This window comes from Falco cherrug, chromosome 6 (assembly GCF_023634085.1).
Source record: "Falco cherrug isolate bFalChe1 chromosome 6, bFalChe1.pri, whole genome shotgun sequence".
NCBI classification, from domain to species: domain Eukaryota; kingdom Metazoa; phylum Chordata; class Aves; order Falconiformes; family Falconidae; genus Falco; species Falco cherrug.
This window is the reverse complement of record NC_073702.1, coordinates 72,351,616-72,368,769: the sequence shown is the minus strand read 5'-3', so window position 1 is coordinate 72,368,769 and position 17,154 is coordinate 72,351,616. Positions and strand designations below refer to the sequence as shown.

General features: G+C 39.1%; 1 protein-coding gene across 1 annotated transcript in view; it reads left to right on the top strand.

The window, feature by feature from the left end:
• Nucleotides 1-17,154, top strand: part of FZD3 (frizzled class receptor 3) — a 61,472-nt gene that overhangs the window by 3,995 nt on the left and 40,323 nt on the right. Inside the window, exon 2 of the mRNA XM_055714744.1 lies at nt 1,183-1,703. Coding sequence (XP_055570719.1) covers nt 1,515-1,703 — 189 coding nt within the window. The 5' untranslated portion in view covers nt 1,183-1,514. The remainder of the gene's footprint in view (nt 1-1,182; nt 1,704-17,154) is intronic.

Genomic DNA, 17,154 nt, shown 5'->3' with positions numbered 1-17,154 from the left:
ATTATGGAGAAAGGAAAAATTTTTCCTCTCTGATGTGTGGAATTTATTTCCCTTCCTGAATATCGAAGGAAAAAACATTACTCTCTCAAGACTGGAAGTCTGTTCAAATTTGTGGTTGTCTATTCTTGGGAATATTGATGAAGTACTTAGGGTTTTCTGGTTCAAACAGAATTTTAAATTTCTGTTACCTTTTTTAATGATTTTTTTTTAAAGCAGTTGGTTAGAGACTGAATTTTGCGATTTTTGTTGTTGTAAGACAAAATTGTTATAAGAACAGGGCCTCTCTGTCCTCTGACAACTCTATCAACTTTTCCCATGCCTTAGCCTCCAATTCCACAGTTTGTTTCTCTAGTCGATGAGCACAATATGCTGAGTCCCCATTCTGCTTGTTCCACTCCAGCCCCTTAGCGCTGAGAAAATGCAGCTTCAGCCCCGGGCAATGATTGCTGTTTAAATTGGCTCTATAGGTAGAGTGGAACTGGCAGAGCTACCTTTGCAATTTTCACCTTTGAGAGTGTGTGGAGAAAGGGGTGGTCAAAGAATGCTGTTTCTGGCTTATCCTTAGCTGTGATGGTGGTTTCTGTAGAGAAAGATACGAGATACGTGTGCAAGTAAAATGGATTAGAGACAACAAAAAAGCTTTTTACAACGAGACTAAAATTACATATTTGAACACAGGTAGCCAAACCATGACTGTAGCTTGTTGGGCAGAACGGTAGTCTTCACTCCTGCAAGTTGGGACTTGTGTATTTGGTGGTGGTGACTGTTTTGTTTTTGTTTTATAATTATTCAGCAGAAGTTACGAGGCCATGCAACTAAAGAGATGCTATCGATGTGAATGTACCAGTGGAGATGCTGAATCATAAATAACTTGGTTTCAATGTGGTCAACAATTCTAATGTTCACATAGTTACATTTAAAGTGTGAGGTTTTCTAAAAATGTTTTCTTCGTAGTAAATACGTTCCATATTTTCACCATCATTTCCGGGTAGAGTTTTGTAGCATACCAGTTTTTTTCCATCAGAAGTAATCCAAAACTGGGATTAAAATTTGTCAAGGGACCATCTAGTTGTGCTCATGAGAATTTGAGGCAATTTGTCTGCCAGGCTATTTAGAGCTAAAATATTTTTATCAATTACAAGGCTTTTTACTCTGTTCTGTTTGTTGTGTTTTTTATTCTAGGTTACCTAACAAAAGAAGAAAGTAACTCGACTGCTGTTCTGTCACAATGGGGTCAGTTGTGTGGGAATGTGGTTAAACATTTTAATACCTTAACCTAATACATGCTACATAATCCTGAGAAAAGAAAGGGCAAGATTTCTCACACGCCTGTCTCAAATACATCATCTTCTGGACTGAGCTAAGAATGTTGTATACAAAGAGTATTCCAGTTTTGAAGAACCTTAAACAAGGACTGAAAATATTGCTGTTGAAGTGAAATCTGAGGGTACATGAGGAGTTGAAAGAGCTTTCTGACTGGGCTCAATAACTGGCCCCATTCCCAGTGTGGAAGGATGGCTGTTAGCTGGATGTTCTGTTACCTTTGGCTTTTGGATGTTTTGGTGAGGCACACAAGAGGGCACAGTTTATTTTCTTGTGAGCCCATCATCCTGCGGATGTGCCAGGATCTGCCTTACAATACCACCTTTATGCCTAATCTTCTGAATCATTATGACCAGCAAACAGCAGCATTAGCGATGGAGGTAAGGCTATTTTTTTCAGCAGTATATATGCTTTTGGCCTTGAGTTGACAAAAAATTGGTAAGAGAATCCAGGAAGATATTTATATTAGAAATCAAAATGAAGAAATTAAGATAGTAATTTAAATATAAACCAAATACCACTTGCATAACATGTATTGTACTGTATACTAAAATACTCTATGACTACAGGATTTGCCTAATTTAGTATAACTTAGTTTGAAATACTGTTGATGTGTTTGTATGCTAGTCTGTTACTTTAAATATTTAGACAAATAAAGAATGCATATTTTTAATGGTCTGTCGGTTAACTAAATACCAGAAAAACAGCATACTGAACAATGAATAGAAGATTTTTAGTTCTGAAGACTTTGTTCTTTGGTGGCTTTGCGATATTTGGCCTTTCCTTAGTCACCTAAAATTTGATGTGAAGAAAATGAGAATAAGAAGACATATTATGAAAATAATGGAAATTGCTTATTTATTAGTACTGCTTTTCTCAGCTGCAAGAAAGTCTGTGGTCTTGCAGACAACCTTTATTTGGTTAACCTGTTAACAATCTAATTTAATTAACCTGTTTCTGTTCAATATCCAGGCAGAGAAGCTTTTAGACTTGCACTTTCTAGGTTATAATGGTACCTTATTACTCTTGCTGTTATCTCCCAAAACCCTCTTTGGACTTGTACAGGATCATTTTCTCATTAAAAAAAACAAACAAACTAACATATCTCCACTGATATTTGTCTAACCTTTCTTTGGAGAACTTTCATGATGGGGCTTCAACCACACACTTAGTCTCTTTATATTTATAGTCTAGTATGTAAAAGACTTTTAAGTTCACGTCACTCTATTCTTTATCCTGCCACCCTACCTGAGGAGTGTCCTTACTTCATATTCTGTGATATGACTAAAACTGATGGAAATTCAAATATTAGGGAAATCTTACTGTCAGCCTATTCAAATTTTTATGAGGCATTTGTGCAGATTAGGTTTATTTTTATTTTGAAGTGCTTGGAAATGGGTAGGTATGCTGTGCTCTGCACTAAGAACAGAAAGAATAATCATATGTTTTCATCTTTCAATGCTCTTCCTGTCAATATAGAAACTTAATTTAATTGTCCTTAAATAATATAAAGCCAAAGCTTTATATAGTCTTCCTATGGAAGAGTTGTGAACCAGACTTGACAGGCTTTTTCCTGTAAGGATAAAATAGAGATTCTTACCCTTAAATGTGCTTTGTTTGAAAGAACCATGGACTTGCATTTCAGCAGCTCATTTGGATGTGGCTAGGGATTCCAATTACACTAAATACATAGCAACAGGAATGAATTTAATTTTAGTATTGGTTCTGTTAAGGGCCTTTGAAGATCAAACTGTAAGGAGGAAAAACAAAGCCAAAGCAATAAGCAAGTGTAGTAGGATAACAGTGTGAACAACTAGATGTGTGCAAACTGTTTATTTCCCTTTGAAAGGTGGAACTTAGGATCTTAAAGGAAAGTATGGATTGAAGACTTCTGGGGCTTGGCTTGCAGAAGTGTGGAGATAGTGGGTTTTGGTTTTGTTGGGTAGTGGGAGAAGTAGGTGGTCACCTGGGACTGGAAGTAGTTTATCAGTGGAAGGCTTTCAGGATCTGTGCAGCTCAGTATTTTCTTGAAGGATCTAGAAGGGAAGGTTAGCAGGAAGATGAGAAAGCCTATTGATACTTGTTGTGAGTAACCTAAAGCTAAGGTCAAACCAGAATGAAGAACTGGGAAGACCTTGAGGTTACATTTGAGATACATTGAGCTGTGAAATTGTTGAGGAAACTCAGTGATAAATGTGTATGTGTTGGGGGAAGTAATATTCTTCACATCAGTGGTGGTGGTCAGCTTATTTCATTTGACTTAATGGTGGTTTGTTGTGTTGGAATGTCAGCTGAAAGCTTGACAGGGCAGTAAGAAAGCCAAAAGGAAAATGAAACATGGGGCAATTAGCAAAGAAATAAGACCAGACATTACAGTGGTGTTATATAATCCTGTGGCTCACAAATAGCTGGAGTGTTGTGTGAGGTTCTGAGCTATCGCAAAAAATGTGTTTGAACTGAAATAGGTCCAGAGAAGAACAGGAAGAATGACCATAGGCTTATGGAATATATCCCATGTGAGGAGTGCTAGACTGACGGCAAGGTGCTTTAGCCTACTTCTCAAATACAAAACAAACCAAAAACCTAACAACAACAACAGCCATCATAACTGGCATGCAAAGCTTTAGAAGTATTGACTGTACACTGTTTCTTCTAGCGTAGGAAGTAGGCTCCATCAAATGAAGTTGCTAGAAGCCAAGTTAGAACAAAGAGGAGGAGGTGGTTCAAATAGCTGGTAATAGAGCTGTGAAACTTAGACAATGCTGTGGATGCAAAAAGTTTGAGGAGACTGGACCAGAACTTGACAGTAGTGCTGATGAAGGTGACTAGGTAGAAAAAAAAAACTTCAGGCTTTTCCCCTCAGCAGAAAATTGTCACAATCTGAGAGAGCATTTAGGGGATGTAAGAAATGTCCTGCTAACGGTCCATTTTGCCAAGCACTCTGTATCTGCTAATAGCAAGTGGAGCTGCTGTTCGGGGAAGGGGTACAAGCCTCCTGTCTGTGGGCTCTTTCTCTGGTGCTTTCCCAGTATCCACTGTACCTGAATTACGGATGTGAGAGGGTACCTCCGTGCCTGTTCCCTTTAGTATCATTTAATGGATATAGATGGATATATCAATTAATTTCTTTGAATTATCTTATGAATACAATACTGTCAACCAGTTCATTAGCCACCATGTGAAGAAGTACTTGGTCTCTAACCTGTTTTAAACCATACTCCTGCTAGTGTCATTTAATACCCTTTTGTTCCAGTATTGTGCTGCAGTTAAATCCTCTGTTACACTTGTGATTTTGGAAACCTTGGTTTTATCCACCAGGCTTTTCTTCTCCAAATTTAAGTGTTTCAGCTCTTTGCGCTTTCTTTTGCAGTTCAGCTACTTTGTTCCTGTATTGATTTTTGTTACCTTTCTCCATCCCTTTTTCTAGCTTTGTCCTTGCTGAGGTGCAGAGATGAAGGGCACACCACTCCAGATGTAGGCATGCGAGGGCTTTATTTATAAATAAAATCATGCTTTTTGCTGCTAATAGCTTCCTAGTAATGGCCCACATAATGTTCATTTTTCTGGCTTTTGTCACATGTTAAACCAATGATTTCAGAGAACTGCCAAAAATTATCACTAACAGCCTCTTCATGGCCGCTGTTGGAAGTAGAGTAGTAATTATATGGACCCTCAGTCTGAGCCAGAATAACTGGTGTAATTGTTCTTAGTAAGAATTGTTTTCTGCTACAGAGAAGCAGTTCAGAAATAAATGTTGCTTCTTTGAGCTTTGAGATACTTTGTGGTATCTGAGGCTCAACTTAATAGCATAAATTAGCTTGCATGAAACACTGTGTTGCTGCATTTGGTGTACTAGCCTGAGGCCTAAGTGGTTCTTAGACTTAGCATGGCTGCATTGGTGTCATGGGTGGATATAGTACTCCCTTCTGCCAATATAGCTGGCATATAGGCCAGTGGTTTCAGTCTGGGGATGGACTAGGAAGCTGCTTCTCAATGCTTCATGAAAAATGGTGAAGGCTGTGCAAGCAAACAAGGCTATTATCAAGCTTAAATTTACTATGAAGGGGACTGCAGAGTTTTTTACGTGTTTGAACAAGAAAAAAAGAACGAAAACCTACAGGTTTTCATAGGTATATTTCTACTGCCTTTATTAGCCTAGACTGCCTCTTAAATCTGTTTTTGTTATTTGGCTCTTTAGACATTTAACATTGCAGTCAAACAGATGGAACACTCTAATTTTGAACTGAATGAAGTCTATTCAAACTTGCATTGTGACATTTTCTGGTAAAATGTTTCACCTCTCATCCAAGCCCCCCTTAACTGCTGTGAGCATAAAAAAAAATATAGCAGCAGAATCAGTATGATTCATCTTGTTTATTGGGGGGGGGGTGTGGCAAGACCTTGTAATTCTCAGTTTTTCAGTACCACTTTTTCACAACAGTTCCTAATAAAGCCCATATGAAAAATTCACCTTGCTTGCGCTGAAAGAGTACAGTGCGAGAAAGAGCGAATGTGAAGCAAAAAAGAGAATGACTACAGTTATTGTCTGATCATCAATAAACTCAGGGCGTTTCTCCTCCCATACCATTGATTGCTTTATTGAAGGAACTGTTTAGAAACTTATTTACTGTTATTTCTTGAAAACTCAAAGAAAATCAGTAGGTTGCCTTTTTGAGACTTTATGCTAATGTGATTCCTTCATAACTATAAAAAAGGCTAATAAGTCACATCATCAGTTTTGGCTTGTTATATTGCAGCAGTATTGGTATTAACCATCTCGATTAAACAAAGGAAAATGGAGTGTTACATCAGGAGTCCCTCTTACTGTATGTAATCAGTTCCTATGCCTGCCTTTACTCCTAGGAAAGATATTGCCTTAAGCTTTCTGCTGTGCTACATTAGCAAGGCCTGCTTTCATCTGGGAAGACTGAATAGAGAGCTCTCACATTCAAGGGCCTGGAGCATTATTTTATCCCCAAGTTATCACCAAAGGGTCTTACTCCTTTTGATAGAGGACAAACACCAGTTGCACTAGGCCAACCTCTGTTAACATCTGCTTGGCTATAGCAGGGACTAAAATGAGAGTTATTTTACATCTGCTGCTTTCTAAAAGGAGTAATGCCAGTTAATACTGACTGCCGCACTAGCCACGATGGTGTAACGGAGGCGTGAGGTGGTGGGTGTCAAGGGCAGGTGTTTTTGGAAGCCCCTTCCCCAGCCCCTGCGGCCGGGCTGCGCTGTGCAGAAGGCGTGGAGCCGGGAGCTGTCCTGCCCTGCAGTACTGCACCGCAGCGGCCGCTGCCCACAGCACCAGCCTCGCTTCTTGACTCGGTGGGGGCATTCCTTTGATCTGCTTTGTGCTGTCATGTAAAACATAACGTAAGGTATTTTTAAATTTTTCTATAGTCTGCTCGCCGGTTGTTCTAGTACAGTAACCACCTAGCATAGTCTGTCTCAACAATGCTGTTAAAACTTCCCTCTAAATGCATTCATGATCATAGTGTGACATTTCATGATGATAGTGTGACATTGAGATGATGTTGCACTGCACTGCTGCCACAATTCTGCTGTGTTACATAGATCGTGTGCTGAACGAGGCAGTGACAATGGAGGAGTTAAATTACCCCTAACCCCCTGAGGGATCTGACCTTCTTTACCCGTCTCTTGGATTATTATTGCTACAAAGAATTATCTTCTGTCCCTTGTTCACTTAATATTGCTTTGGCCTTGAAGGATTTGCTTATGTGAAAGACTAGCAAGCAGTGTTTTTTATCTGCCTTAATGCAATTTTTGTAGACAAATATTTTTATCAGAGAACATGTAACTCTGGAGCCTGGGAGCATGCTGTTAAAGCTTTTGTCACTGATGAAATGAAGTCATTTAATATAATGATCATCAGCCTTTTTTGCAGTTAAATATACTGCCAGCACTTTCTTCTTACCCAGATTTTTGTGGGACCTCACAAATGATGCTAGGGATCAAAGAGGCTTTAAAGGACAGGAACCAGACATAGTTGAGAGCTAAATGGGCCTCTCAGGGTGAATGCAGAAGTGTTGTCCTTTGGGATTATACTGGAGGTCAAACGCTCCAGAAATGAGATGATACAGTCACCATATGGGCAGAGGAGATAAAATGCTATGCTTTGCACTCTCTCACAACTTCCATTCCCATTTTGCATATCAAAAAAGAGCAGCAGTATGGACTTACAGATGCACCGTAGCTAGTGTGTAGGTGGGAGATGCAAGGGGGAAATAGGGAAATAATGTTATCCTGGAATTGATTTGTTTTTTGCAGTGTGAGGGAGGTAGCTGGAAGGGGAGAGGAGTAATGTTAGTAATGTTGAGTCATATGCTCCTACTCCATCAGTGTGGCAGGGTTCACCAGCTGGGAATCATTGGATTAATCTGAATAAACTATCTAGTCAAGGAGTTTTGAATATTTAGAAGCAGGGCTAGTGAATTGTTAATGGACTTTGTCACAGAATATGTAACTACAGATGTGTAGACACCTGATTTTTTACACCCTATTTCAAATGTAGTGTTTTCTTACTCATACTGGTTCCTGCAGAGGATAATGCCATTGACCTGCTGCAGAGCAGCATGCCATAAGATTTTCATGCCATTTGCATACCTTTGTTAAGTATATTTCTGTGTGTATAGCACAGTTTCTTTTTTGTGGCAATATAATTTTTTTCTCTTCCCAGCAGTGATCTTTGGAGTCTTAGTTCATTTTTTGGATCTTTTTTAAGCAGAAAAGAACTGGAGTATGCTTTAAAATGGCATCAACAGAAGATATAGCTATATTTATTCCCAGCTTGGTCTTGGCATCTGTGGTAAGAGTCAGGCATTTTTCCAGTATAGGTAGGTCAAGTTTTAAGTGGCTTATTTTATTGGTGTTTCTCAAACAGCTTTTCTATCAGGCGTATATTACTACAGGTTTCAGGTAATCAGGGTGTGGACTCAACATGGAATAGTGTCTCTCAATTCTTGACTTGCATAAGGGCCAGGACAAAGTGTGCAAAATTCAGCGATCCTGGTTTGTATGATTGTGATTCCTACCTTCCCTGGAGCTGGGAGATAGTACTGCCCCATTCCTCTTCCTGTTTCTGAGTGAGTTTTTTTGGATACAAATGGGAAGCACCTTTCTTTCTTTGTTTCCTGCTGAGCAGCAAGGATGAGGAGAATGTAGGGTGGAAAATCCTTAATTTCTTCCCCCTTTCATTCCATCTTTACTCCTTTCTGCCCCCCATCTTCTTTTGCCTTGCCCATGCACTATACCTCCTAAATCCCAGCACTTTTCCTTGGCTTGCCACATTCTTCAGTTCTGCATCATAGAATTGTAAGAATATAAAGCTAATGGAAAAGTAGGTTTTAATCAGCTGGTGTTTTGTAAGCACCCTAATCTTAGACACTAATTTGCATTAAGGATTAATTTTCTCTTTAGTGTGTAAGATTGATGCCTGCAGAACAATGGAACTGTACATGATCATAACGCAAGCAGTGCACCAGCTGATTAAAGCCTACTCTTTCATTAACTTTATATTCTCTTATTCCCATTCTGAATTTTTACCTTGGAAATAGCCACATAAAGATTTTAGATCGTTTTATTGTTACACCAGAATGTCTCAAAGCTAGAATTACAAAGATGGTTTAGCAGAGTACAGGCAGAGCAAAGGAGCACCTAATAATGTAGTGCTGAGAAATCCTTGCTTTGGGAATATCTGAGGCTTGTCTGTATGAAATATATCAGCTTGTGGTTTCAATCTTGATCTGTGCAGGGCATGAGTGTTGTGCAAAGGTGAAATCCTGAGTGGGTAAGAACAATTTGGAAAGAACTACAGCTGTTACATCCCCAAGTAGATCCATACAAAAATTAGTGTGATCTGACCATTTTGTAAAATGAGGCTTCTGAGGAAGCTGTTTCTTGAACATGAAGAGAAGTAGGGTTTGGGTGTGGGCTTTGTTAAATTGATAAGCTACTGCTTGCACATTGAAGATGAACTCTGTCACCATGTTTGCGTTTTCCTGAATGAAAGATTAATTCTTAATGATGATTCAACTGGAAATATGGAAACGAAGTTTAGCCTGAATAGTTTGCTGCAAGCATATGAAAAAAACATTACTTTTAAGTAATGATTCAGTTTAAAGTAAATGATCTACATCTTAATCAACATGTATTCACAGTGGGCTTGTTTTCAGGGTCATGAAGGCAGATGGCTCTGCATTGTGGCTAATTCTGTAGCATCTGGTGGAGGCTTAAAGAGGAATTATTAGGGAAGGTGGAACACACATGAATTTATTTTGAACCGTTAAATGACAATGTACTGTATGTTCAGTTGTAGTTTTATATCTGCAAATGTAAACTCAGAAGCAAAAGAATGCTGTGCCGGAGCATTAAGGGAATGTTGGTCTTACCATTTACCATTCTTCTTACCTACCATAAGCATACAGGCATTTGTTCCTATGTTTGTTTGTTTTTTCTCTACCAACGTCAAAATCAGCTAGTTGATTCTCTTAGACACAGCTGCTGTGGGACAAAAAACATGTTCATGTTGTATATCGTATGCTGTAGTAGTACAGGTTAGTATTTGTTACAGTGACTAGGCTTAGCCTTATATCTAGTAGTGTGTGTAACTTGGAGGATATAGTTCTGCTATATTAGTGCTGAAATAGCTACCTTGTATTCTGCACCTACCCACATTCCATTCTGTCTCTTCTAAGGCAGAGATCTTGCATGTCCGCTATAGAATTGAGTCAGTGCTTCTGTTCAGTCCAAGTTTCTAGCAAGACCTTTCTCTTCCTCCTTTACAGTCTTCTGATACAAAGGTTATTTAGAGATCTCAGTTATAACTTGTGAGCTGACATAATAGATTGGAAGCTTTTAAGTTTTCTGTTCTTTCATCTTGCCATTCTTTCACAACATGTTTTTCATGTAAAAAGTTGGCAGTGATTTAAATAATGGTGGACTACTTCAAAGCTGTGTGGCTTGGGTAGGATGTACTTTTTATTTTGCTGGTCACTTGGAAGCGGTGGGTTTTGCCTTGCTTTCTCCAGTGTGTGAAGATAGTTCCAACTATAGGATAGTCAGATTCAAAAAGAAAGCCACAATAGACTGACAAGACAACAGAATAGGTAATGAAGCAACAACTTCAGCACTAAAGAGCAGTTGTCATAAATTTTACCATTTGTCTTGCTGGTATGGCTGCTTTTTTTTTCTTGTTTTGGGAGACATTTGTGGTGATTTTAGGGAAAGTTAGGATGGCTTTTGTGGATTTGAATCATTTTTATATCAATGGGCTCTTCTGCGTGGCTCCAATGCGATTGCGTTCTGTGGTATGAGAAGAAGAAGAATTCACCAAAACATATCTTTAACATTCAAAGGACAAATCTTAAATTCACATGTGCTTCATTTGTGCACTACCGCTTTACTCCCTATTTTGTGTCCTGGTCATTAAGAGATGCACATGCATGAGGGTTTTGCACCTTTCTGAAGCAAACTGAGCCAGTGTTTGTGCTCCATCTAGCTCCAAAATGGCACTGAAGATAAGCAGCCTGTGGGCTGCAAAATATCCCTAATGGTTGAGGAAAGCAGTACTCTTGAACAGAGTGCATTATTCAATCTTGCAACACTTTGGACCTGCAAAACAGTAATGTTTTAATAAAATGCACTTTTAAAGAAAATATTTGGTGTGGGAGCTAGGCTAGTAGAAATGAAACTGGGGAGGAGGTGGGTAAATGTAAGAACCTGAGAACAGTGGTACGAAGTCAGCCCAGAGATTTGTTTAGCTGGGTACTCGCTCACCTGACGGTGGCCCACAGTGGGTGCTGTGCGAGGCAGGTCAGGTACGTAACATATGTTACTCAGGCTGTTCTTCCTTGTGCAGCATTTTGTGGCTTCGAAATGATGACTTGCATTAGTAACCTTTGGTGTATTCTTCCACAAATTTATCCGTTTTCTTCCTGAACTCATACAGTCTTTTAGCATCCACACAAATCAGTGGCAAATAGTTACATAAATTAAAAACATTGTATGAAGAATTTGCCGCTGTTCTTGTTTTCTCCTCTTCAAACAAACCGCCTGCTGTTTTTATGTTCTCTAGTTTTTGTGCTGAAGCTACAGTGAATGATTGGACCATATTTTTCCTTTATGTATCATTTGTGATTTTATAGAGCTTTCATGCCTCATCCACCTGCTGTCTCTTTTACAAGGTACAAGAATAAAAGTATACCATATTTATATTTTTATGTAGTATCTGAATACGATACCATGTTAATATACTGTATGTAAATCTGGTCTGTCAGATTGCTCCTGCAGCAGCAGCTAGACCATCTTCCATAGTCTGCAGAACTGTTAGTGCAATGGCTGCGGACGTTTGACGCTATAGCTCAGTAGCGATCGTCCGGATGCTGTGTTGTTTCAAAAACATTGTCAGAGCCCACCAAAGTCAAGGGGAGTATCCAGCAATTTTTCAGAACATTAAATACTCATGTCGAATTTGAGAATCGGATCTGCCCTGTTTTCTCCGTGGTCTCATATGAATTAATTTGATGCAATTATGTGGAGTTACTGGCATGAAGTTGGATACTCGGTCCTTAAAGTTTTTTGGTTGTTTTGGGGTTTTTTTTTATTTGTAAGATTTTTTTTTTTTTAAACTGTTGTTTCTAGCATTGCGCTTTTAACGATGCCTTTCCCGTTTCGTTTCCCATCTTGTGAATTTGACCATGATACCCCCTCCTCCTCCCTGCCCTTGTCCCGCAGAGTTAGTTCCTATGGTTACCCCCTCTTTGTGGGGTGACAAAGGTTGGCATCTTGATTCTCCGGAGCCAAATTCTGCCCTTTGACTCTCTCCCCTTTTCACACCCCTTGCTAAGCTTGGCCTCCTGCTCTGCTCGGAGGCTTGTCAGCGAGGGGGTTCCCATGGAAACGAGGAAGGAAATTTGAAAAGAGAAAAGGAGAGAACAGAAGCACAAAGGGGTCGTTAATTTGAATTTGAACAAGGAAGGAAGGCTCCTTGTAGTTCATTTTTGTGTGTTGTAGAAACCTGAAGTTTATCTTTTAAAAGTTGCTTTCAATTTGTAAACTTGTTTATGTTCCCTGTTTCTTGATTTGTAGAACAAAAGTTGTCATGTTTGTGGCACTGAGCAAGGAGAAACATCTTTCTTTTTAAATTCATTGAGATAATTCTGTTCAGCCATTCATTTAGGGTTTTTTTCCTGACAGAACCAAAAGCATCATTCATGTTTTTAATATTTTTTTCTGAAAACTTACACGTATTACATTTTCTCCCTTCATAATGACTCAATCATACTGTCAATTACCTAACATCTGTGCATCTGTTTTCTGTGGAGGAGTGGATGAATATATGCTGTTCAGAATCAGCAGATCCATTAGCTGAATCCCTGCTCATGAGTATTCCTTCTGGTTTCTTATCGTACGTTTTTAATATTGTGGCCTGATCTGGGTAGGGACAATATGGAAATGTAACTGCAGAGAAGAATACAGTAACAAAGTTTGACCTTGGATTTCAGTTTTGATGCTTACTGTCAATAGTAAAGAAAAAAAGTCAAGAAAACAAAAATGTGTGTCACATGATAGTAAGTGCCTTTTGGGACATTTTATCTGTATATTTTACAAATGTGTTAAATAAAGTTCTATAGAAATTTGTTAAAGAAGTTAAAGTGAAGTTACTTCGTCTTCAGATTTTCCTCTGTAGCTTTTTGAATGACAAATAAGCTGTCTAGTTCTTACAGAAAAATAGTCTTTACTTCATGTAGAAGAAATACCGTTTCAGTGGTCTGATTTGAAAATTTGTTCTCCAGCTGCAGTTTTACAGTGTCTGGTGACTAAAATACTGAAAAATCTCAGACCCTGAATCATATGCATTTTCCTTAGTCTTACTTTGCAGCTACAGGCAAATTATTCCTGTTACTCAGAATAAGCTTAATTAAGTGGTATCACAAAAAGGCAACATAATTCTTCAGATCCATCAGTTACTTTTTTTCTGACACAATGGGAGGCAGTTGCTTTTGTCTGGAAATACTAAGCCTCCAGGCTTTTAAAATTTAGGCTTTGGTTCCCCTCCCACTTTGTACTAGTTGCTATTAGTAGCCAGGGTCACAGAGGGGACGCAAGAAAGGGGCGTTGAATTGAAGCCAGGACTGTCAAAGATCTGTGGCTTGCACTTCTCCTACAGTGGCAGCCGATTCCTCTGACATAACCTGTTATACCCATCAGAGAGGAGCCAGTGTGATGGATTAAAGGACATGTTTTTGATCTCTGAGTGTTAGTCCTCATCTGTGAGGTGGGAGCCAAGTATGAGTGAAATCAGCAAAGAGCTATTGAGCAGGACTCTTCGTGAAACATTGACAAATGCACGTACGTACACTCCTATCCACTATCCCGTCCCCATCCTGCTGCTTTTAAGGTTTAAGAGACAAAGGGAGCAGACAGACAGCTTTGCTGTAAGAACTTCCTATGGTTCTTCAGAACAGAAATGCCCTCTGACTGGTCTTCTGTGGTCTGCCCGATGAGCCCTGCTGCGGCTAACCAAACGGGGCTTATCACAGCAGGCTTCCAGCTCTTTGCGCCTTCCCTACCTTATAGCCCCACACCTGTTATTTGCTCAATGGCATTTTCTGTCCTTTTAGACACACAGAGATATATATATATAAAGGGATTTTGCAGTGTTGGACAATTGTTCAAAGGGGCAATCAGTGGGAAAACACACTTACCCCCTCCTGTCTCTTGCAGCACCCTCAAATGCTTACATCTCCAAGCAATTTAATGCAGTCTTTTTTACCAGCCCTGCTCTTTTATAGTTTGATCCCACCAATTCCATTCTGTGTCAATTCCTGCGTTGCAAACACCCCTGCAGTGTATTCCATACAGAACCTGACACATGGAGTAAGTTTACAATGCTTGTGAATGTCACTTACTCTTTGAGACATGTTTTGAAGAGGTACTTCTCCCACAGCACCCATAGATGTTTGCTTCTCTTTATTCTGTTTAACTGGAAAAGAATTTGGGTCTATCATCCATCCTTCCTAGGGGCCTCGCAGAGTAGTTTCTTAATCTTTTGTCTTCCCTTGTTTCCTTCCATCTGTGTCCCCTCTCTCCTGTCACTGTCTTGCTAATCCTGTTGTTGTGTTAGGTCTTGTCCTACTTGTCTAGGGTGTTACAAAGACATGCAAGATACACTGTGGGAGCAATTTTCTCCAAAACTGTTAGTGATACAGAAGAGAGCTAGGCACAGACTCCTCTCCTCAACAGGGAGAAACTTTTGGACTTCCGAGGGCAAAATGTTATTTTATCTATTTTGAGAGAAGCAAGCGTGCTTTTAGGGTGCTGCAGAAACAGATAAGTCAAGGCACTGTGGGAATTCCTGTCAAATATTTATCTGGTAAATTATTAACTATAGGGAAGAAAAATCAGCTTTGGGAGCTTGATTTTTATTCTTGATTTGATAGTTTGGTAAGGCTTTCAGTACTGGTCATTCAGACACCTGTGAGGCAAGTAGCAGCTTTCTGTCCAGTGGAAAAGTGTTGCACAATTGCAATTAATTTTAATTCTTTTTCCCTATCCTCCCCTGTAGCATTCATCTGTGACCCCATTAACTTGGCACTGAATGGGAGGGATGGTATCCCCTGGTGAATCTTAAATTTTAATTTACAGCTGCTGTGTTCAGACATGCTTTTTAAAAATGGTTCATGGTTTAAAAATGGTTAAAAATTGAAGTCACCAACTAAATATCTTAAAGCTTCTTTTTTGAGCAGAAACAAATTTTCATTTAGTATGTTGGAATAAGTTGTGATTTTCTCAGTCTTAACTTATATCTGTATTGCTGCCTGAGAGTAACTCTAAAATGAAGTGGAAGGTGCTGATGAACTGAGATTTAGAGACAGTGCAGCTTGATTTGGATTGGATCCTACTCTAGTAAATGCATATAGGGGACAGCAGCACTGCAGAGTTTGTAGAGTACAGACCATACATCCAGGAACCCATCCCGCATTATTTATGCATCTAAAACAGCCTACTAATTTTTAGAATTAACTATACCAAAAGACGGCTTAGTATACTAGACTGATAGTGTAGCCTTCCTGGAAATTAAGCATGAGGGAAAGACAATAAATAGTTGTCAAGCCAGTAGACAATATTTTTTAAATATTGTCCTGTGAAATATCCTTAAGTTTGAGGCCTGAAGATGCAAATCTCTCATATCCAACTGTTGACATGTGTGTGTGTGTATGTCTCTGTGTGTGTGTGTATGTGTTTTTGCTGGTATGTAGATATAACAGATGGTTTGTAACGTTAGATTAAGACACAGCTGTTAAAACACTAGCATTCGTTTTATAGCTGTGTTTTGTTTGCCATACAGAATAATTTTTATAGCATTAATCCAACAGATCATGTTCTTACTTAAGTTTGCATCATATTCTTTATGTGCATAGTTGTATTGGATCAGTGTCATGTTCTGTTCTTTCCAAGCCATATATAACAAAACCCCTGACTTTTTCATTGTTAGAGCATTGTTGTATTACCTATTTCTTTTGATTTTCAATTTGGGCTGTGAACACTGGACAGGGTCAAGAAAAGTTTCAATATGTAACTAAACCCATCTGTAAAATCATTTGGCACAACTGGTTTTGGGTTTTTAATATGATAATAACATTATAAAGCAACAGTCTTAGCGGATATTGCAAGATCGTTCCCTGAAGTACTTAGTTTAGATTCATTATGGGTTTTCACAGGAGCAAAATTAAGTCAGTTAACCTATGCCCAAGGAGATGTTGATCCCAATGTAGCCCAGGTAAGACATGAGAGTTTTGAATGGTAATTCATTCTTTTGAGATCACTGTCTCAAAGTAAGTTTATTGCAATAACTGAATCGGCCATTGTATTCCCATATATGAAACCAGGTATTTTGGCTAGTGAGAGAATTTTTACAGCAGAATGACTGCCAAGGTAGTAGCAAATAGAGCTTTCTAAATTTATTTACTGTGTTTTTTCTCTTGCAGACTTCTGTCTGCAAAAGGTTATGTTCCTGGGTTTTAACAACATCATCGCCTGTTCTCTGCCATAGCAAGAAGTCTATGTCTTCTGTGTTGCAGAGCTAATGCTATAAAACTCAAGGGTTGACCTTAAACATATCCTTGTAATGTTTTCTGGGTCTGGCTTGGTCCAGGACAGTTGAACTCTATTTTCAATGGTTATGAACACACCAGATGTCCTGAGCAGCATGGCTTAAGGTTCATATTGACTAGCTGTAAGGTCAGCTTAGCTGTGCCCAGTTCTTCATCCTCCAGTAACATGTCTCTTTTGCACCTCTTGCATTGGCACCAGAGTTTGCCCAAACCTATTGTCATGAAGGAGCTAAACCAGTGAAAAAACTAAGCCTAGGAAAAAAGTGAATTGATCAGCCTAGGTGTATTATATAGGAACAATATTTAGAAACTAACACTTAAAGGTCTCAGCATTCGAGATGTTATCCTGACTTTTTTAGACTACTAATGGTCCAAATACAGCATGTCTGGCTTTGCAGTTAGTGTTATGGACAGTTTAAATCAATCTTAAACCCAAGTATGTGCAATGGAGGTTGGTGGCAGGGGACAGGGCATGGGTCAATAAACTTCCAGCCGTTGTGAAGCTACACCCTGAAGTGTGTTAGATGACAACTGTAGTTTGTCCTGAATTCACAGCCATATAGGAGGATGATGATGACAACTGTACAGTTCACATTTACTTTTAAGCAAGTCAGCATACTGTAGATTCCCATGGGTGCTCTGTCAAGAAGCACTTTGGCTTGAATGTCAGAATTCAGAAAACAGAAGCCAC